We start from the raw sequence: 22202 nt of genomic DNA, 5'->3' as shown, positions 1-22202 counted from the left end.
TGGACTCGGTGCCCTCCTGAGGTCTCTTCCAGCCCTAGGATTCTGTGATTTTCTCTCCTTCATTCAGCTCACTGCTAGCCCGTGCTAGTGTCTCCTCCAGTGTGTTTGTACCATTTTCCAGACTAGGGCTGAGGAGACTACCCTGTCTAGATTGGCATTTTTGGCCATCGCTTGTATTTGTAACACTATGTGCCCTGGTGCTATATATATTCCATGCATTACTGACCCACATCCCCTCTGAGTTGTGCTGCAGCACCCAGGCCTTCAAGCCCTAAAGAAGTCCTGCCCCAAGGGAGCTGGATTTTGATGCTTTTTTCCATTGCCTGGCACAGCTCCATCGCTCCTGTTTACAGCTCTGGGGAACTGGCAGGGTGTGTGAAGCTGGTGGTTAGCTAGCAGACTCAGATCCAGATGTCTGCAGCTTCTCACCCACATTCCCTTCCTGTTGGTTGGCCTGCCCTGCTGCAACTCCAACCGTTCAACCCTAGAGACTGGCTTACACTTTGAAAGTGACGAATGTGGAGCCCCCTCCTGCAAAGGCCCACGACATCGCACCCAGAAGGCTTTCTGGAGGCAGGCCTGTAGTCTGTGATCCTGCCAGCTGCAAAGGTCTCTCAGTTCCCTTTGACTTTAATGGAAGCTCATCACCTCATAGAAGCAGACCTAGAACTAGTGGAAAAAAGAAGGGATGTGCTAGTGAGATTGGCTTGTTTGGGAGGGGGGCGGGGGTTAGATTCTTTCTCTCCTCCCCACCCACCAAATGATGCACTTCCTGCGTATGGCAAACCCGCCCACGCACTGTTGGATGGACTCCCTGGGGCCAGGACTGTGTCTCCCGATGTGTCCGTGCAGTGCTAGCACAGCAGAGCGCTCTCACAGCCCCTGCTTCCCGGTGCTGCCTCCATACAAATCAACGTGACTAGTCCTGTGTCTGCCAGGGGAATTTTAGAGAAGCAAAATGCAGTTCCTTAAATAAACAGGGATTTGGATAGAGCACCCTGCTCAGCACTTTTGCTCTTGTAAAAAAACAACAAAACCTTGGTTCTTTCATGAGCAGCGCCAGGGGCCGGCGCATTATGTCTCAGACAAAAGACACCAACTCCAGTGCACAGGGCCAGTGATTCAGGGCTGACTAACTCCCGGCTCACTGACTCACTCCAACCACTTCCTGCCAATTCTGAGTTTTCTTTGGAGGCTTCCTAGCCAAGCCATGACAAAGTCTAATGCTGATTCCCTTGCAAAGCCTGATGGGGCAGCCACCGAGAGGGCAGCCTTTGGATGGCTCATGACCCATATGAGGAAGCTGCTGCTAACGAAAAGCAAACAGATTCTTTTTGGCTTCATTCAAAGTGCAAGGAGCTGTGGAGAGGGAAAGCAGATGACAAATGAAAACCATTCCGTGCTCTGCTCCACAGTATCCTTGCCCGTGAAAGAAGCATGGCTGGAAGATGAGCCAGGCATTGCAGAAGGACGTCCCTATAGAGAAGCATCGATGAAATACTCCAAACCAAAGGAGTTCCAGGAAATGTCAATGGTTCTGCAGTGTGGGGGACTGATGCAGGAAGAGCCAGAGCATGGTTAGTTATGATGATCCCTCAGCTCAGGCCAGTGTCTGTGCCTTGGTTAAGTTGAGTTCTGTCTGGTGGTTGGGCTAACTATCCCCTTTGGCTTTAAAAACATAGTAGGGAAAATAAAAAACCAATGCTGCCCCCTACTGGTCATTCTGAGAGATCCTATGAAGAGACACCCTCTCCCACACTGGAAAGATTGGCAGCAAGGCCTGGGCCAAAGCCATTACTCCAACAACTCACCCACTGAATTCCCTGGTTGGAGTTTTACAGGAGTATGGTGTTAAGGTCTGGGCCTACAGGACCACTTTTCCTCTCTGGTACGCCAGTGCCCCTTTATCTCACACTGGTGAGGCCACATCTGAAGTATTGCGTCCAGTTCTGGGCCCCCCACTACAGAGAGGATGTGGACGCATTGGAGAGGGTCCAGCAGAGGGTGACCAAAATGATTAGGGCGCTGGAGCACATCACCTACGAGGAGAGGCTGAGGGATTTGGGTTTGTTTAGTCTACAGAAGAGTGAGGGGGGATTTGAGAGCAGCCTGAAGGGGAGTCCCAAAGAGGATGGAGAGAGGCTGTGCTCAGTAGTGACGGATGACAGAACAAGGAGCAATGGTCTCAAGTTGCAGTGGGGGAGGGCTAGGTTGGATATTAGGAAAAACTATTTCACTAGGAGAGTGGTGAAGCACTGGGATGGGTTACCTAGGCGGGGGTGGAATCTCCATCCCTAGAGGTTTTTAAGTCCTGGCTTGACAAAGCCCTGGCTGGGATGATTTAGTTGGGGTTGGTCCTGCTTTGGGCAGGGGGTTGGACTCGATGACCTCTTGAGGTCTCTTCCAGCCCTGGGATTCTATGAGGTATCCTGGTCTCCAGGCTATAAGTCTGACTGCTTTGACTTCAGTTGCAAAATATACACGGTAATGACAGGCCAGAGTCAGGAGGGTGATGGACCAATGTCATAGCGAGGCAGTGTGGCCTAGTGGATAAAGCAATGGTCTGGGACTCAGAAAATAGGGTTGTATTGCTGCTTCTGACAAATCACTTTGCTGCCCTGTGCCTCAGTTTGACCATCTCTAAAATGGGAATAATGGGAGTGATCTACTATGAGATTTACTGATGGACACTGTCCTATCTGTGTATCTGCACTTCACTCTGTGGAAAAATCCCCCAGCATTACACTACCACTGGTGCATCTCCACAGGCAGTAGTCCGGGAAATGGGAGCACAAATGTAGAGAAGGTACCAGCGTTTGTATCACCATGTTGTCAAACCCTGCTCAGAGCAGACCCAAATGACAGAAGGTAAAGCTCTTGCAGCCACCTCTGGCCCCTCTGCACTATAGGTGAGAAGCACAATATAAGAGCTAAGGATTATTACTGTTGCTGCTTCTGGTGGCGCTACAGTTCTGTTAATGAACTGAGGGGGTGTATGTGTGTGCATGGTGTCCCCAAACAGACCATTGCACATAAAATCCAAGAAGTCCAATCAGTTACTAACACATGCCTGGCTCAGAGAACTTCAGGCCAGATGTGCAGATGGCTTAGAGGGCCTGTCTGCTGCTAAGACGGAGAGGAACATGAGTCAGATGTGAGCGTAAGAATACCTCCTCTCATGTCAATGGTCCCCCTTTGCTGGGAGGAATCAGGCCCCGGCTTGACGATTTGTATCCTTGTGTGCTCTGGTCTCCTTCCCACTGAACAAGTGGTGGGTGGACAAAAAGAAGCACAGAGAAAGCAAACACATGGCGCAGCATTGATGTTTAGCGTCCCAGCTGGGGGAGTGTGGGTGCTCAGTACTGATGGAGGGCCCCCAATGGAGAATCCAGGCATGGTTCAGATTTGCACAGGTTTCACCACAGAGAGTTCTGCCCTTCACCTCCCGCGTGGATTGGGAGGCTTTGGTTGCCATGTGTCAGGTATGGGGAGTGTTGGAAATGCCTTGTCTTTGCTTGAGTAGGAAGGCTACTGCGGACAGGTGCATTTAACTCAAACCGTTGGCAACCAGGATGAGGCTTGTGCAGGAGCAGAACCAGCCTTCTGCAGCCTCTGGCACTGGCCACTGTCAGAGGCAGGGTACTGGGGCAGATGGCCTGTGGGTCTGACCCAGTCTGACAATTCCTATATTTAACAGCAAGGAGAGATCAATCGTGGTTCAGTCTTACCCCTCCCCCCCTCAGGCAGCTTTCTCCACAGCTGGGCACCCAACGCATCACATACTTTAGGGCTGGTGAATTCAAGCACAATGCTCCTTCTGTTCCTCTCTCAAGGAAGCTACAAAGGAAAACAAAAATCTCAGTCATGTGCACCTGTTTAGTATAAAATGTAGGTACATTGGGCTCCTGGCAAGTGGTCACTGCAGCCCTGGCACACGCTGTCCCTCCCCCTTAAACCGAAGTTGTCAAAGAGCCACTGACATGTTCCAGTTTGTACAGTTCCTTCAGCACAGCCAGGCCTCGCACAGAATGCAGGGGGATGGTTTTAATCCGCCCAGACCTGCAGGAAGATCAGCTTTGCCATTTCTTTTATATTTGGCATTGCAAAGGGACCTGAAAACAGTGTTCTTTTATAGATTCACTGAGTTTAAGGCGGGGAGGGACCATTAGAGAAAGCCGGATTGGATAATCTATAACTATAACACAGTTATCCCAGTCTCACAGTTATCTCTGTATTGAGCCTAATAACTTGTGTTTAGCTAAAGCATGCCTCCAGAAAGGCACTCAGTCTTGATTTGAAGACACCAGGTGTTATATATAGTCCACCACTTCCTTTGGGAGTTTGTCCCTGTGATTAATCAGCCTCACTGTTCAATATATGCTTAATTCTTCATTTGAGTTGTTTATCTGGCATCAGCTTTTTTGATGTGCCTTCCTCTGATGGCTTAAAAGTCCTTTAGTTCCCTGTTGTTTTCTTCTTATCAAGGTACTTCTACAATGTAATCGAGTCCCCTTTCAATCTTCTGTTTGATAAAATAAAGACTGAGCTTGCGATGTCTCTTGCTAGAAGGCATTTTCTCCAACTACTGAATCACCTTTGTGGTTCTTTTCTGCACTCTCTCCAGTTGTTCAACGTCCTTGTAAGAACACAGGCTGCCCATAACGTTGTGAATCAGTCTTGCTGCTGACATCCAAGGATTTCATTAACCCTTTTTGCCTTAGCCTCACCCCAGAGTGTCATGTTGTGTTACTTGCCCTCTGTTGCCTCCTCGTCTTTTCCCATCTCCACTTTCCAGATGACAGTCTCCCATTCAGTAGGTGTGGTCTGTATTTCTGGGTCCCTGATGGAAAACTCTGCATTTTGGCTACACTGACATGCATTTTGTTTGAATGGGTCCAGTTTACCAAGCGATCCAGATCACTCTGTATGATTGACTGTTCCGCCACGTTATTTACGGCCCCACCAACATTTGTGCCACCCATGAGTTCTTCCAATCGTGACTTTATATCCAGAACATGTTGAATTGCATCAGGCCTGAACTGATCTCTGCAGAGCCTCCTTAGAAGCCCCCCATTTGATGATCACTCCCCATTGACAACTTTTTTGAGATCTGTTAGTTCTTAATCCATTGAATTGATCTGTAGGGCACAGGAATAGCCAGCTTCCTTCTCACTGGGGCTATGTCTAGACTGCAGAGTTTTTCTGGAATATTGGAGGCATCCATCTGCTTTTTCGGAATGAAATGCGTCTGCTCTTTCGGAACAGTTTCTGAAAAAGCGGACATGTTCTTTTGGCATCCCTGTAGCCCTCTTGGTGAGAGGAATAAGGGATGTTCCGAAAAAGGAGGTTTTTTTCCAAAATTTGGCCCTGTGTAGATGGTCCAAATTTCAGAAAAGCCTCTTTCGGAAAAAAAGCAGAAAAAGATATGCAAATTACAGTTCACAATTTGCATACCTTTTTCCGATAAAACTCTGCAGTCTGGACGTAGCCTGGGTGTCCTATAGCTCGAGCAAACACTGCAGACTCCCCAGTATCTATGTACTAAGCACTCCTGTTTGGATCTGGCTGGAAGAAATTCCCAGGATGAGACAGCAGGGCAGTTATCACAGGGGAGGGCAAACTATGCCAGCGGCCATGACCAACCTGGCCCATCGGACCTTTAACTCCATTCCTCAAACTCCCTCCAAGGAGTGGGGTTGGGGGCTTACTGTTTCTCCGTGCGGTTCCTGGAACCCGGGGCAGCCAGGGGCCTCTGCACACTCCCACTCCAAGTGCTGGCTCTGGAGCTCTTGTTGGCTGGAGACCACGGCCAGTGGGAGCTGCAGAAGTGGTTCCTGTGGATGGGCCATGTACAGAGCCACCTGGATGCGCCTCCATGTTGTGACTGTGGGGAGCTGCTTGAGGTGCGCACTGCCTGGAGTGTGCATCTCTGAGAGCCTGCACCCCAACCCTCTGTCCCAGCCCAGATCCCCCTGCCCTCTGAGCCCCTTGATCTCAGAACAGAGCACCCTCCTGTACCCCCAAACCCCTCGCCCCCAGCCCAACCCCAGAGCCAGCACGCCCAGATGGAGCCCTCATCCCCTTGCACCTTAACCCCCTGTTTGAGCCTTAACCCCCATCCTGTCTTCTGAACCTCTTGGTTCCAGTCCGGAGCTTCCTCTTGCATCCCAAACCCCTCATCCCTGGCCCTACCCTAGAGCCACATCTCCAGCTAGATTCCTTCCCCCTCCCACATGTTAACCTCCTGCCCGACCCCAGAGCCCCTTCCTGCACCCTGAACTAGAGATGTTAGAGTTTAACCAGCTAACTGTTTACAGAGACGCTGATGCTTACAGGTTAATGGATCGGTTACATTCAGCCGGCTCCTGGGGAAGCAAAGTCTCCTCCCCAGGAGTTGGGCTGGCGGAGGCTGGAGGACCCACTCTCAGGAGGCTGCGCTGTGGGCTCTGCAGTATAAAGCTAAGCTACTGCAGAGCCCTCAGCATGTGTAAGCATGTAACTGCTAAAAACACTGAAAACAACGGCTAGTCCAGCAGCACCTCAGAGACTAACAAAATTTGCGGCTGGTATCATGAGCTTTCGTGGGCACCCCAGAACCCACACCCCCAGCTGGAGCCCCCCTCCCTCCCACACCCCAGACCCCCATTCCATGAATTCATAAATGCCATACCGTTTCCATAGCCAGATATGGCACTTTGCCCAAAAAGTTTGCCCACCCCGGAGTTAGTGAACAAGAAACTAAAGATGCAAAGGCCCTGCCATCTAGTGGAGACATGGATAATATTAATGCACAGCTCACATCATGGGCCTGATTCCCCTTCAGTGGGCGATACGAGTCATTCCCATTCCCAGTATAATCATCATCCCACATTCACCAGATCAGGAAATAAAGCAGGGGTGGCCAACTGGTTAGAGACGAAGAGCCAAAATAGCAGTGGATAGAGTGCAAAGAGCCACGTATCGGGGGAAGGGGGGAGAGTTGTTGAGCAAATAAAACCCGACCAACCAACCAAACTGCTGGAGGAAAATAGGTGTCAGTACACCATCCTAGGGCATGCCATCACTAAAAAAGCACTGGGAAGGGGTGAGAGGTGCAAGCTCTGTGAGGGTGCAGGAGGAAGTAGAGAAGAGATGCTGGCTCAGGGAGGGGGCTCCAGGCTGGAGAGTGTTGGGGTCAGGTGGAGGGTTGGGGTGCTGAGAAAGCCTCAGACTTGTGGCTGTGAGGGTGCAGGAGTTTGGGGATGTGAGAGGCTCAGTATAGGGGGTTCCAGTGTATGACAGGCTCAGGTTTGGGGTCTGGAGGTGTGTGTGCAGGAGTGTTATGATGCTGTGGCCAGATGGGGGATTGGCCCCAATTGGGGGATTGTTGGCCAGGCTTCATTTTTAAATAAAATATTATCTCAAACACAAAATGTTTCAGCGTTGTCTTTATTTATGAGAGGGGGAGGGAACCTGTTTTGAGTCGGGGTCACTGACCCACAGAAAAGTCAGTCGGGGCCATGCAAGTGAGATGCAAAAAAACAACCGCTCCAAAACCCCCCAAGCCTCACTAATGTGGGCCTAACTGTGCTGGTGGGGGCAGGGAATAGGGTGCTGGGGCAGGGTGCTGGTGGGTGCTGGGGCGGGGAACTCATGGGCGGGGGTCTGGCCAGGGGGAAGGGACAGAGACAGCTGGGGCCAGTACCTGGGCATCCCGGATCTCCGGAAGCGCGCTGGCTGCTCTTCCCCTCTCCTCCCCCAGGGACCCTCCTCCTGCTCTAACCCAATCCCCCTCCTCTTCCCCAGAGCCAGGCACATCCCCCTCCCCCACCTGCTCTAAGCCAATCCCCCTTCCCCAATCTTATGCTTGGGTCCTGGAGTCAGAGCCGCTGCTGCCGCCACTGCTACATCCGGGACACCATGCGCACACTCCCCCATGTGATTCCCCTCCTCTCCCTTTCCCTTCCCCTCTCCTTCTCCAGAGCCAGGCATCTCCCCCCCACTCTAACCTTATGCCCAGGTCCCAGAGCCCTCGCCGCTGCCTGCGCTCAGCAGCTGGCTGCTAGCACGTGCAGGCTGGGACGCTGTGTGTGACCCAGCCTGCCCGTGCAGGATATGACGTAGTGTGCTGGGGGCCATGAGCAGAACGGCGCAGGCCATGAGCACGCATGTGGCTCACAGTGGCCGGACCATGAGAGCAGCTGACCTAAGCGGTTCTGGGTTCTGTCCCGGTTCCATCAGGATCCACAATTGTTTTGTTGTTTGTGAGCTGGACTCTGTGTGTGTGACCTTGGGCAAGTCATGGCATATTCCATTGCCTAGTTCCCTGCCTATAATAAATGAGGATAATACCATCCTGCCTCCCAGGCGTGCTATAACATGCTCAGACATAATGGTGATGTGTCAGATAAGAAGGTCAATTGGAAGAACCATTTATGTCTTTAGCCATACAGTTTATAACAGGGGTGGATCATGGGCTGGCGCTGGGCTCCATGGATGGGACGGGGCCTCGGGCAAAAGGGGTGGGTATGGGGGCTACAGAGAGATATAAAGAAACTGTGCGAGTGTACAAGAGAGACACTTTGTGAGAGACAGACTTTGTGACACAGAGTCAGTGTGTGCAGAAGTGTGTGTGAGACAGGGACTGTATGTGTGGTGCAGAGACAGTGTGGCACAGACTGGGGGTGTGTGACAGTGACACAGCGTGTGTGTGCTGGCTACTGCTGGGTAAGTTTCTGAGAGGAAGCCACGCTCTGTGTCTCTAAGGGAAATCTGTTCCGTTCTGTTGTCTCCCTCCTACCCCTCTCTGCCCTTCTCTGAGTCACTTGCCATCCACACTTCAGAAAGAAGCAGCTTTGCTGTGTGTCTCCCTCTCCCTGACCTGTGGAATCTGTGGAACTCCTTGCCTGAGGAGGTTGTGAAGGCTAGGACTATAACAAGGTTTAAAAGAGAACTAGATAAATTCATGGAGGTTAAGTCCACTAATGGCTCTTAGTCCATATGGGTAAGGAATGGAATCCCTGGCCTCTTTTTGTCAGAGGATGAAGATGAATGGCAGGAGAGAGATCGCTTGATCATTATCTGTTTGATTCACTCTCTCTGGGGCACCTGGCACTGGCCACTGTCGGCAGACAGGATACTGGGCTGGATGGACCTTTGGTCTGACCCAGTGTGGCCATTCTTACGTTCTCTGCAGAGATGAGGTACAGGGGCAAAGGAACAGCCTAACTTCAGCACTTCTCTCTTCCCTCCATCTTTCCCTCTCCTCCCCACCAAAAACACGCTTCCAGCTGTAAGTATGTGCACTCTGCTAATCAGCTGGGTGGGCCAGAGAAAAATGCTTGCTGGGCCAGATCCAGCCCCCAGGTCTGATTTTGCCCACCCCTGGTTTATAAATACTTTGCTTGCTCTATTATGGGCCAAAAAGCAAGTATGATGGGGCTCCTCTCATCCCCAAACCTAGTATGCCTTAACAAGAGATGTGGTGCATGTTGGGGTCACTGGGCATGATCCTAGGTAACTCGGGGGAGTGGAAGATCACAAGGATCGATGAAGCGCCCCCGCTCTAGGCCCAAGCACCCTAAAAGCCCCCTTCCCCCCCTTCCACCCTTTTCTCCCCCAGGCATAACTTTTCTCTAGCTCGTTAACAGCTGGGAACAGCAAGACCTTGAGGTTGCCTAGTTACTATCAGTGGTATAGAAGAAGAATTCAGATGTGTTTCTGTAGAGGGGAGGAGGAGGAGGAGGATGTCCCAGCGTGGGAACCTTGCTACAGTTCACTATTTTCCTTCAAGTAAACAACCTGGGTATATAAGGAGGGAAAGCTGCTTATGTTGGTGTGCTTGATCTGAGATGTCTAGTCTCCTGGCACCTATTTGAGCATTCAAATAAACTTTTTTTGCTTCTCCACACCGGTGTGTTTATTGGAGCATGCACACCGGGCAACGAACCCAGCTGTTGCTCCCTCGGGCACCCTGTGTCGGCAACAATCTCTCAAAGATATTGCCATATCTGTTGTATTCACATGGGGGCCTGAAACATAAGCCCATGTATCACAAGCCTGGTGTGAGGCCTGAGGCCTAGCCAACAATGGTCGAGATTTTGCTAATATAAACCAACATTAAGCTGTGAGCAAGACGCCAGGCCTGCTCAGAGAACTTGGCATGAACAGGGCTGATGGTGCAGAAATATTAACTGGTATTAGGCACAGGCTGCACACACATTCCAGAGGGATGGTAACAACTAGGGATGTGAATGGGTAACCACTTAACTAGTTACTTGGTAAGCATCATCCTTACTGGGTGGCAGCTGGGGCGGGGAGCAGGCAGCCAGCCCCACGCAACTGACTGTTGGGGCCAAGACCTGGAGCCCTGTGGGCTGGGGGCTGCTCCAGCTGGGTCCACCTAATGTTTAACTGATTAATTGGGATTTTACGTCCCTGTAACAACATCTCGTTAAAAAGCATATTGGTACCAACACACTCCCCACAGATAACAGGGACATACCGACCTAGGTTCTGGACACAGTCTAAAATGATAGCATGATGAATCAAGATGTTTTGACTGAAATACCAGGGGCAAGACAATGAGTGGTATTTAGGTAAGGTGAGAGGGTGGCAACCTGATATGCCAGGAAGTGTTCCCTGTAACAGAATCCAGGAGAGATTCAAATACTGTCCTACTGAGTGGCAGAATGTCCACAGCACCCACATCTAGCAGCATGTGTTTCTATTGGTGATGCACATCTGCACGTGCCTCAGTGCACATAACATTTATTCGGCATAGGGATGGAAAAATTAGAGGGAACACTGATCAGGAGTGATGTGTAACCTTTTGGACCTCGCTCAATCAGTGGGATGTTCCCTGTCCCCCGAGTCCATTGTAACGAGCGTACATGTGTTAGCCTAACTGTAGACATCTCATCCAGGGAAATTAGGGCTGTGCTTGGTTTGTAATAATCTGGCCTGGTGCCTTTGATCTTTCTCTGATTTTGTGGTCTGTTGGGACTCTGTTGGAGTCTATTGTTCTGGCTACCTGTGCAGGGCCAGGGAAACATATGGAGGAGCACACGCACACAGCCAAATGGTTATCATCATTGGACAAAGCAAGACACTTCTCAGGATGTCTGACCCACATGGAACAAATGCTCCCTGCAGGTGCAGAGCTGGTGCTGCCTGCCCTGTGGGCATGTAGGGTTGTCAGATGTTTTCACAAAAAATACCGAACACCCCTCTCCCCCCCAAAAAAAACACCGGGAAAAAAATCTGTTGAGAAAAAAAGAAGGGGGAGACCAAAATTGTTGAGAAATTAAAAACAAAAAAAAAAGGCGCTGCACCTTTAAATGGCCCCACACGCCTCCCTCCCCCGCCTATGTCCCTGCAACCTATGTCCCTGCAGAGGCCCCTGCACCTTATGGCAAAGGCCCCGCCCCTTCCATCTGCAAGCCCATCCCCCTCCTTCCCAGAGCCCCGCGCCATTCCGCAGCTCCTCTCTCCCGCTGCCTCAGGCCCCGCCCTCCGAGCGTCCATGGAACCGCAGCAACGCTTTTGCGAATGACCCCTCTCCTCTGCCGTAGGGAGGAAACGGCCTCTCCTCCTCGTGCGATGGGGGGAGGTTCTGCGCTCACCCCCGCCCCTCGCTGGCAGGCAAGGTGTGATTGGCTGAGCCCGGGAGCCGGCGGTCACGTGGCCGCTTCTCTGGCCGTGACCGCGGGCCCTGAGGGCAGCGGGGCGGCCTGTGGTGGGGCCCGGGGACGATGAGCGGCGCCCGGCGGAAGGAGGAGCCGCCACCGCCGCACCCTCAGCTGCACCTGGTGGCCAACGGCGGCGGCGCGCTGCGGGGCTCCGTGTGGGGCAAGGCGCTGCGGAGCGACTCCGCCTGGGAGGACAAGGTGCGGCCCGGCCGGGGCGCGTGTCCCGCGGGGCCGGGCGGGGCGGGGGCTGCTGCGGGAGGGGCGGGGAGGGGGAGGGGGCTGCGGGCGGGGGGCGGGGAGGGGAGGGGGCTGCGGGCGGGGGGAGGGGAGGGGGCTGCGGGCGGGGGGGGAGCGGCGGGCGGGGGGGGGAGGGGAGGGGGCTGCGGACGGGCGGGGCCGGGCGGGGGGGGGAGGGGAGGGGGCTGCGGACGGGCGGGGCGGGGAGGGGAGGGGGCTGCGGCCGGGCGGGGCGGGGCGGGGGCTGCTGCGGGGAAAGCCCCTTTCCTCCTCCGCCGGTTTCCGAGCCGCGGCCCCTCCCCGAGCCCCGCTGAGTCTCTTTCAGAAACCAGACGTGTCCCCGGCCCCTCTCGGGCGCAGTTGCGGTCGCTGCGCTGGAGACCGCGTCCGGGCCGGTTTCATGACTGTCCTAGAGCGGCCCTACACCTGTTCATGTCAGCGGCTGGAGGCACCAAGTCGCCTTCCCACCTGTGCTGCTCTTAGGAGTCCTGTGGCACCTTATAGACTAACTGAAGTGCCACCGGACTCCTCGCCGCTTTTGCAGATTCAGACTAACACGGCGACCCCTCTGATTCTTAGGATATTGTGAATGAATTGATACTGGCTTAGGCCAGATTTACGCTGTGAGATAATATCGGGGGTGACTGGATTTCTCAGGGGTGTGCAGGATGCTGTTATGTCAACCTCACCACTTCTGTTGGTATGGCTACCACCTCTCATGGAGGTGGATGAAGTTTTGCCATTGGTGTTGTAGTGTTTTCACTGAAGCACTATAGTGGCATAGTTGCACCTGTCCAGCTGCACCTCTGCGGCAAGTGTAGACCTGTCCTAACTGTCAGGGAACCACGTCTGATGAATCAGGTTAGCTGTGAGGAAGCTGAGATTTCAGAATGATATAGACATAGGTAGTGGGTTCCTGCTGAGCAGCACACCTAATATCACACGTTTTGCTTGCTGAAGGAAGGAAGGAAGGAAATTGTTAAAAGGAGAAAAGTCTCTGTACACATCTCTAGCAAGGAGATGTAGTTGTAACTTTGTTAGTGCCATGATGTTAGAGAGAAAAGGGGGTAAGATAATTTCTTCTATTTTTGAATCAGCCTTTGTTGGTGAGAGACAAGCATTGGAGCTACAAAGACATGAATAAGAGCTTTGTGTGTCTTGAAAGTTTTTCTTTCACCAACAGAAGTTGGTCCAATAAAAGATACTACCTCTCCCACCTTATTTCTTTCACAAATTAGAGGCATAGCAGGGAAAGTGTCAAGTATTGCATGGTGGTCTAAACTGGTTCTGAAGCATGCAATGTTAGTAAAAAAATATCAGTGACTACACTGGCTCCTTTATTGGTGCTAATAATGCTACAGCAGTGATAGAAGAGCAGTAGGTGGATTTCAAATTTTTTTTGGCATAGATGTAACCTCTGGTGCTTCGTGTCTTAAAAATGTTTTTTGGCATAGCTGTATTATATGTATATTACCTAACCCTCATAGGAGATACTTTGTCAGTATAGCTTAAACTGTTTACCTGCCAGCACACTCTGTATAGGCAAAAGGCCTTCTTTGCCGGTATAACTGTGCCTACATTAGGGCTTTTACTAGCATAGCTATGTCAATTGAAATGGGGGTGAAATTGCACTCCTGACTGGCACTCCTGTCCTGGCACACTTTAAAACTGTATACCAGACTTAAGGCTTGGTGAGTTTCAATTGCTCACATGTTTCCAATTTATTGCAGAAATAGACTATTCCCCTGTAATTTATCTAAAACAAGTAATTTAATCTTTCTCTGCCTTAATTCCCTATCTGTAGTAAATGTGAATAATACCTTCCTATCTCATGGAAGTGCTCTGAGGATGAACTGAAATAATGTATGTGAGGTGTTCAGAGACTCAGTCATATAAGTACATGTCCAGCTTCCTTTTCCTTTGCTTGCTGTCTGTACTTCTGGCTATGTTTGTCACCTTGCGAGGGTCCCAAGTGAATACAACTCCACATTCTCGGTGCACTTGCCACTTTTATGTCAGCCACTTTTATGTTCAGTGGTTAAAAGGGTTAGGTGCTCCTATTATTCAGATCTGAAAAAGCATTTCCTCTAATTAGATCTAGAATGTAACTATAAAAATATATGGAGATTTATTGTCAGCTCAGCGTGGTAGTCTGGATGCGCAGGGGTCGACATCAAAGGCATTTGTTGACCACCCAGGTATGCCTCCTGGGATGAGGTTTACCTGGGTGGTCGACAAATGCCTTTGATGTCGACTCCCGTGAGTCCAGACTACCGTGCTGAGCCAACAAACAGCTGATCAGCTCAGCGCGGCAGCCATGTAAATTTAAATGAAGCGGCGATTATTTAAATCGCCGCTTCATTTTCCTATTCCTGGTAGCCTAATCTACATGCCTCTGGCGACAGAGGCATGTAGTCTAGACGTACCCTAATTCTAAAACAACTGGACTAAATGTCTGTTCTCTGTGTTCTCTGTGAGAGACATTTAACTGAAGCCAGAACTCAGAAACTGGAGAAATGGATGGGATCCATTCATTGCCATTAGCTACTTACAAATATTTTATACATAGTTTCTTGAAAAAATGTTTTGAGGAAGCAATGTAGGTGTTCAGAGCCTTGATTTTTTTTCTAAGCTAGTTGCATGAGTTTCTTATACATATTTTATTTAAACTAGGTATTGTATGTGAGATCAAACTTTGCTGTTTTTTTTCTCTCCTCAGGATGAGTTTTTAGATGTGATCTACTGGTTCCGACAGATCATTGCAGTTATTTTGGGAGTCATCTGGGGCATAGTTCCGCTCAAGGGATTTCTGGGAATAGCAATGTAAGGTTTCTGTCCTCTTACCTGATAAGTGTGTCTTTTTTCAGATGTGTATCTCTAGTCTATTTTAAAATAGCAAAGCAGTGTGGTGATGAGAATGCATTAAAGTCTGACATTCATTAAATACTGTATCATGGGCCAATTGGCACCTGTAATTCTCTCCCTCCTCCCCCTTTATGAATAGTCTTTTGTTGTTGTGTTTTCCTTTAACAACATTTTCAGATTTATTGGAGAAGTGTTCCAGTTTCTGTCTTTTAGAGCAGTGATTCTGAATATTTTACATTCTGTGGCTTCCTTTCCCCTATACTGAGACTCTGGCCCATGTAACTGGAATCTGTATGGGTGGTTATGACCTCAGTAATTGTTTGCAGCTTCCAAGCTGAGCATCTTTGTTGTAGAATGTGTTCTGAACAGTCCCAGTGGGGGTGTGTTTTCCTTTTGAAATAAAAAAGTGACCCATCTAACAGCAGAGAATGTAAACTATATCAAGGAAAATATCTTCTTGGGGGGACTTCTGCTGTTCTCTCATTCCTTTCACAAGAGATACTATTTTACCAAAAGCTGTACTTTCGGTATCATTGTAAGGGGAAGGGACATCCAAAATAATGTCTTTCATTTATATCTGTGCACATGTATAGTAAAACCTCGGCTCTTTCTAGCTTTATGTGATCCTTGTTTTCTTCTTAGCTAAGACATCACAGTGTTATAGTGAGCACAGTAAATATTAAACATTACACACAGCTTTCCAAACACATGGACTGTGTCTACATTGGCATCCCTTTCCAGAAAAGGGATGCTAATGAGACACATCGCAATTGCAAATCAGCGGGGGATTTAAATATCGGAGAAAAGCGCCAGTCTAGACGTGATTCTCCGGAAAATAAGCCCTTGAAAGTAGGAATAAGAGATCCTCCGGAAATGGGTTTATTTTCCGGAGAATCACGTCTAGACTGGCGCTTTTCTCCGGCTTATCCCCAAGCCGGAAAAAAGCGGCAGCCATGTAAATGCAAATGCCGCGGGGGATATTTAAAACCCCCCCGGATTTGCAATTGCGATGTGTCTCATTAGCATCCCTTTTCCGGAAAGGGATGCCAATGTAGACACAGCCATGGAGTTTGTACAGTTTATCAGCTACCTGTGAGTTAAAGGACAAGCCTACTAGACCAAAGTAAATACAAAAGATGTCGGGGCCCCAGAGGCAGTGCTTCAGGTGTTGAATAGGGGTAGTACTGGGATTTCGTATAGGGTGCTGTCTCATTTCTGATGAACTCCATATACGTATGTGCCTGTGGCTAGTTGAGGTCCTCAAGCTTTACACTTCCCTAAGTGCTGAGAGGGAAATTTTCTTTCTCCTCTCAACATCTTAGCTATGGCAAGGGGAAAGGAAGGAGGCCTCTGGTTCTCTACTCTTCTAGAACAATTTTGACCAAGGAGCTTGTTGTACTCATGTTTTTCCCGGCAGCAGCAGTGTGACATTGATACAGTTCTGGAGAGTTTCATTGTTGCCCATGTGGTTCATAACAGTAGCACTGAACCTAGTCTTGTCAATGCCAATGTAAAACTGGCCGGGAAAGCTCTGAGCAGCAGGCTCTGGAAGAAAATGCTGCATCGTTTTGCATCTTGAAATTATCTTCAACTCTGAGGGCTAGAAATTCTTTGTCTTACTGGAAGCTTAAATTCTGCAGAAATTAGGGGAGAGCCTCAGGGAATGCTTTATATGAACTAGTAGAGATGTGATTTTTTTTGTTTAGTCCCTGTTGTAACTAGTTTTGTTTTAACTATTATAACAGATGAGAAATACACTGTGTTCTTGCTTGTGTTCATTTACTAATTCAGTGGGTCTTTCCGCTAAAAATGCATTTAAAAATGTAACTCTTAAAATCCTCGTGGTTACACACACTATGAGCTCTGCGGTATAAAGCTTATTTAAGCTTTATACTACAGAGCCTGCAGTGCAGCCTCCCTGGGAGCAGTGTGTAACCTGGGGGGTGGGGAGAGAAGCTGGGCTTACCACAGGCAGGGGCTGCTCCAGTGGGCCTCACAGGGCTGGAACAGCCCTCTGCCCGAGGTGGGCGGGGAGCTGCTCCAGCCCCTACTGGTTAACTGGAACTGGTAAGGACGGGGCTTTCTTTTTCAGCTCTTGGTGTAAATAAGTTCCTGTGTGGAAGGTTATAAACGTAACTGAAATTGATATTTTGTAAACAGTGGAATCTTCAACTCTGGGGAGCTTGTATTTAACAGTTTAATGTGCCAGAAACATTAATGCAACTATGACTATTGTGGGTTCTCTGGTCAATATTGTGCATCTTCTGTTTTAAGAGCAACATGAAATCCAAGACTCCTAAGTGTATCTGGCCCAGAATTCCAGTCTTTTCTCACCCTCAGCCTTTCACCCCACACAGCTCTCCTTGCAGGAAGTGCATTGTTTGAAGGCAAGTTTTCACTTCCCAGTTTGTCCCAGCCCTGGCCTCAGACCAGATCTAACTTTGCACTGGAGCTTGTGTGAACTCTGGGGCAGTCTAGGACAGTCCTAATGGCTGCTTAAAATTGCACACTAGTTGTGATGGCCTTTGGGGCTGCAGGAGCACAGAATATCCAGACCTGCCCAGGCTACGTCAGGTACTCCTCCTCTCTCACCCCCTCTCCTCCCCCCCCCCCCCACATTGGCCTGTCTGTGCCTGTCTCTGTGCTGCACCTGGTGTAGAGACCCCTTCCCCAGGGGGACCTTGCAGCCCCTTTACACTAGCCTAGAAGGCAGTAAAAGTGTGGCCACAGGGAAACAGCAGATTGGACGACCCTGGGTGTTTTTGAGTGAGATGACCTCTGTTTGACTTGGGTTTAGTTTACTAAGCTTAACTGGTGCTGAAACCTAAGGATCAAGAAGAGACTGATACTGTACTAGGGCCTGGGGTTTTAGCTTTTATGCTGGTTATCTCCTGAGCTCTTAACTACCAATCCCTGCCTATAGGGTCACAAATCTGTGCTCTACTGGCAAAGTATAATGAATGTAATTCTAGGTATGGATAAGAACTCATTCCCTGCTTCAACCATATGAATTGCTACAACCAATCTATTGATGTGCTTGTAGATCTGGCAAATGACAGGTTGGTTTAAAAAAAAAAGCGGATAGAGTTAACATTCCCTGCACTGGGGAGAATCTGCTCTCATATGCTTTCTTTCCAGAAGGCAGAAGAGTTTGAACTAGAGCCTCTGGCAAACTATGCACATGGGGAGAACATCCTGCTCCTTGGCTGAAATGTTGATTAGATAATTAGACTGTTTTATCCTGTAACTTGGAAGTGATGGCTCATAATATCTTTGTCCCCAGATTCTGCCTGATCAACGCCGGCGTCCTGTACCTCTATTTCAGCAGCTTTCAGCAGATAGACGAAGAGGAGTATGGAGGCACGTGGGAGCTAACAAAAGAAGGATTCATGACATCGTTTGCACTGTTTTTGGTAATTCCCTCCCCTCTTCCTCACTTCCTTTCCAGTTGCTCCAGTTACTGCCCGTGGAGCAGCAATTGAGAGATGTGAGTAGGAGCATGCCTTGGAATCCAAGCTAAGGAAGGGCCAAGAGGTAGAAACTTTGCAGCTGGGGGAAAGGCTGAACTTTTTCAGTCACAAAGTCTGTTAATTCTTACTGTTCCCCTTCTCTTCAACGTACAGATAACACAAAGGTTGCCAACACCTAGAAGTGTTTAAGTCTTGGCTTGACAAAGCCGTGGCTGTGTTGACTTAATTGGGATTGGTCTTGCCTTGGGCAGGGGGTTGAACTTGATGGCCTTCTGAGGTCTCTTCCAGTTCTATGATTCTATGAACACTTTAGAGCTAAAATTCAGAGAGATCTTGATAAACTGGAGAACTGGGCTACAGAGAAGAAAATTAAATACAAAAAATATGAGGTGTTATACTGATGGGAGAAAATCCAAATGTGTGCTTACAGAAAGGGGGATAACGGGCTTGGCAGCAGCACTGTGGAAAAGGATCTGGGGATTGTGGTAGATCACAGTCTCAGCACAAGTCAGCAATGCAATGCTATTATAAAAAAATCAGTTTTAGATTTCAAATCACAGGTAAGGTTGCTGCTCTGCTCATTGCTGGTTATGTCTCAGCTGGAATACTGTGTGTAAATTTGGTCATCATTGTATAGAAAGGCTGTAGAGAAACTGGAAGGGATCCAGTGATGAGCAGCAAAGATCAAAGGGATGGAATATGTGCCATATGAGCAAAGGCTTTAAGAACTGGGTATGCTTAGTTTGGAAAAGAGGAGATTAAGAGGAGACATGGTAGCAGTCTTCAAATACTTGAAAGGCTGTCATAAAAAAAAGTTCTTTCTGGTCACAGATGGTAGGACAAGAGGCTGTGGGTTCAAACTACATAGTAGCAGATTTAGAGTAAATCTCAAGAAAAATATTCTAACCATAGGAGAATGGAGCAGACTGCCAAGGGAAGTTGTAGAAGTTCTTTCAAAAGGAGGCTGGATAGTCCTCTGATTGGGATAGTGTAGATACAACACATTCTACTTTTGGCAGGGAGGTTGTCTAGACTCCACGGTTCCTTCCAGACGTATGGTTCTGTGATGGCAGTACAATTTTATTTTTAAAATCTGCTCCTCGTCTCCATCAGGGTTTAATCTACAGCCTTGGCATTTGTCATATTGAATCCATTGCTTCTGTTTTTCAGGGTCTCTGCTGTGACTCAGTAATACAGCACTTTTATAAATATTTTTCTTTTATGCTTTCCCTCCCATATCTGTAATCTCACTGTGGCTATTTTGAAGCTGGCATAGATGTTTTGGTGGCATTATAGGGTGGAGCATGATAGGTAGGGATGCCGACGGGGTACCCAGGGAGCGACCCACTGGAAGCGGCTGGGTTGGAACATCCCCTGCCTACAGCAGGTGTGTGTGGGGCGGTGGGGGGGAGGGTCACTCTAGCCTGCTGTGGTTTAATCAGTTAAATGTTAAGTTTAAGGGCTCTAAGGACTCTAAGCCAATCAGAAGGCAGACTGCATCAGTCTGTGGTACTTGACATTCCTTGTAACCAGTTCTTTTTTTAGTTTAAAAAAAATGGTGCCGGTACTCCAAGGGAAGAGTTGTTGAGCTCTGACTGGAGGTGCTGGTACTGTGTACCAGGCAGTACCATCACAAAAAAGCACTGCTTGTAACTATCCATAGTGGTCCCAAAGTTGAAATTCAGTTTCAAGCAGAATGGCCTCTTACTGAAAACAGTGAGGAGTTTGACCGTTGTTGTACCTTGGACTCTGTTTGTGGTTGTGCTGCTGGCACCACTCGCAACATTAGAATGGCTTATTGAAATATTTGTTCCTTTCATGATAAGGGGAGGGAATTAAATGTTTAAAAATTTTCAAGAGGGGCTCAATTAACCTTCGCTTTTTCTCCTTTTTTGTTTGTTCTTCAGGTGGTTTGGATAATCTTTTACACTGCCATCCACTACGACTGACAGTCTGCAGGCCTTGCCTCCCAATCCTATCTTCAATAAATCCAAGAACATTTTAATAAATCAAAGTATGTAATGGACTGGTGGGAGACTAAAATCAGCCACCGTTTTGTACTTAGTGGTCCGAAGAGCCCGCTGGAGCCCTAGCTCCCCTAATAGAGAAGCTAGTCCATCTTGATTTTATACACGTGTTGCTTAGTGGAACTTCTTAAAAAGCCATCACAATTTTTGAAAGCAGTTCAAGACGGTTCAACTTTTGAACTTTTTCCATGACTTTATTCAATAACTGTAACAATTTCCTGTGCGCTATGGGGTGAATCTGCTACTTTAATTTGTGTAAGTTACCTCACCCTCTGGATGAAAGCTGTCATTAAATTGTGGCCTGTCTTCCATTGTTATCCTTCAGACATACAGTTTTAAAACAGCATTCACTTTGTTACTTTCAGGAGAACACTGCAGCATACAAGTAGTACATGGAGTTCAATGGTTGCCCATGTTTTCTTTGAAGATAATTAAAGATGTGCTTTATTTGAGTAAATTGACTATAGTTACTCAATGTTTTTAAAATTTTGCTCTGCTTTGGCAATGTTTAACTTGTAAGCTGTGGTTCATCATGCTTAGGATCTCCATGTTTCTGCTAGTCCAGAGGGCTACTCCTTCAGTTCCCAGAGCCTACCTCAGAGTTCAGTAGTCTAGTTGGACAGAATAATTCCAGAGGCATACTTTTAAATGTCTGTTTGACTGCTTCACATCTTAATTTTTTTATAATGTTTGTCTATATAAATTAACAAGATTAAAATTATCTTCTTTGACAAATGTAAACGACTAAAGATAATAGAGGCAGCTAATGTCATAGACACAGAATTATTAACTCTTTAAAAGAAGGATTTTCCCAGGAGCAGATAATTTCGAGTTCAGGGTTGGGCTCTTCATAAAATCGAGCAATGCACCATCATTGCTGAGCTATCCTGTCAGTTTAGAGCTACTCCTAGGGGTTACCACCAAGGTAAGCTGGGGCTAGTCTTTAAAATGCTTAATTATATATCTTTTCACAACTTGTATTGACAGCAGGAACATGTACGGTGCTGCCTACACAGTTATCTTCAGGAAGCAGTGCCACTGTGTGATTTGGTTGTAGAAAAGTCCCTGCTGTTCTAACCTATAGTTCAAGTAAATGAGGAGGAGGTGGGGAGGAAGGTTTGTACCAAGATTGCCTTATGAGAACTTGACCCACTTTTAATATTCTCTTGTTGAAATCCCCACATTGTTTCCTTGTTCCTGTCCTCTGAAAGCTCAAGAGCCTGGAATTCATGTTTGCATATAAAGTTAGGCACCTAAGTAATTTTTGCTGGGGGAAAGTTAACATGGTTTCTGTAAAGGGAAATCATGCCTTACTAATTTGCTAGAGTTCTTTGGGGGGGGGGGGTGGACAAGGGGGATCCAGTGGATATAGTATACTTAGATTTACAGAAAGCTTTTGACAAGGTCTCTCACCAAAGGCTCTTAAGTAAAGTAAGTTGTCATGGGATAAGAGGGAAGGTCCTTTCATGGATTGATAACTGGTTAAAAGACAGGAAACAAAGGGAAGGAATAAATAGTACGTTTTCAGAGGGGAGAGAGGTAACTAGTAGGGTCCCCCAAGGGTCTGTCCTGGGACCCATCCTATTCTACTTATTTATAAATATGATCTAGGGAAAGAGGTAAACAGTGAGGTGGCAATATTTGCAGATGATATCAAACTGCTCAAGATAGTCTTGTCCAAAGCAGACACTGAAGAGCTTTAAAAATGATCTCACCAAACTAAGTGATTGGGCAACAAAATGACAAATGAGATTTAATGTTGATAAATGTAAAGTAATTCACATTGGAAAAAATAATCCTGACTATACATACAATGCAATGGGGACTAATTTGGCTATAACTTCAAGAGAGATCTTGGAGTCATTATGGATAGTTCTCTGAAAACATCCACTCTGTGTGCAGCGGCAGTCAAAAAGCAAATAGAATGTTAGGAA

At 48.1% G+C, this 22202-nt stretch overlaps 1 protein-coding gene across 1 annotated transcript; it reads left to right on the top strand.

Moving 5' to 3' along the window:
- The first annotated feature begins 11626 nt into the window (after positions 1-11626).
- On the top strand, positions 11627-20725 carry RAB5IF (RAB5 interacting factor). The gene is made up of 4 exons (XM_075901405.2): positions 11627-11867; positions 14626-14729; positions 18055-18184; positions 20149-20725. Exons 1-4 carry the CDS (start codon positions 11733-11735, stop codon positions 20188-20190), a joined length of 411 nt encoding a protein of 136 aa, XP_075757520.1. The 5' UTR covers positions 11627-11732; the 3' UTR covers positions 20191-20725.
- The last annotated feature ends 1477 nt before the right edge of the window (positions 20726-22202 follow it).

This window comes from Pelodiscus sinensis, chromosome 17 (genome assembly GCF_052426305.1).
Source record: "Pelodiscus sinensis isolate ZL-2025 chromosome 17, ASM5242630v1, whole genome shotgun sequence".
Taxonomy (NCBI): Eukaryota; Metazoa; Chordata; order Testudines; family Trionychidae; genus Pelodiscus; species Pelodiscus sinensis.
The sequence above is the reverse complement of the archived record's forward strand: the minus strand, read 5'-3'. Positions and strand labels throughout refer to the sequence as shown.

Excerpts from the sequence above, each read along its gene's own strand:
- RAB5IF (XM_075901405.2), top strand. The coding sequence starts at position 11,733 with ATGAGCGGCGCCCGGCGGAAGGAGGAGCCGCCACCGCCGCACCCTCAG. Across the intron at positions 14,730-18,054 it reads GGATTTCTGGGAATAGCAAT|ATTCTGCCTGATCAACGCCG; the intron begins GTAAGGTTTCTG and ends CTTTGTCCCCAG. Across the intron at positions 18,185-20,148 it reads CATCGTTTGCACTGTTTTTG|GTGGTTTGGATAATCTTTTA; the intron begins GTAATTCCCTCC and ends TTTGTTCTTCAG.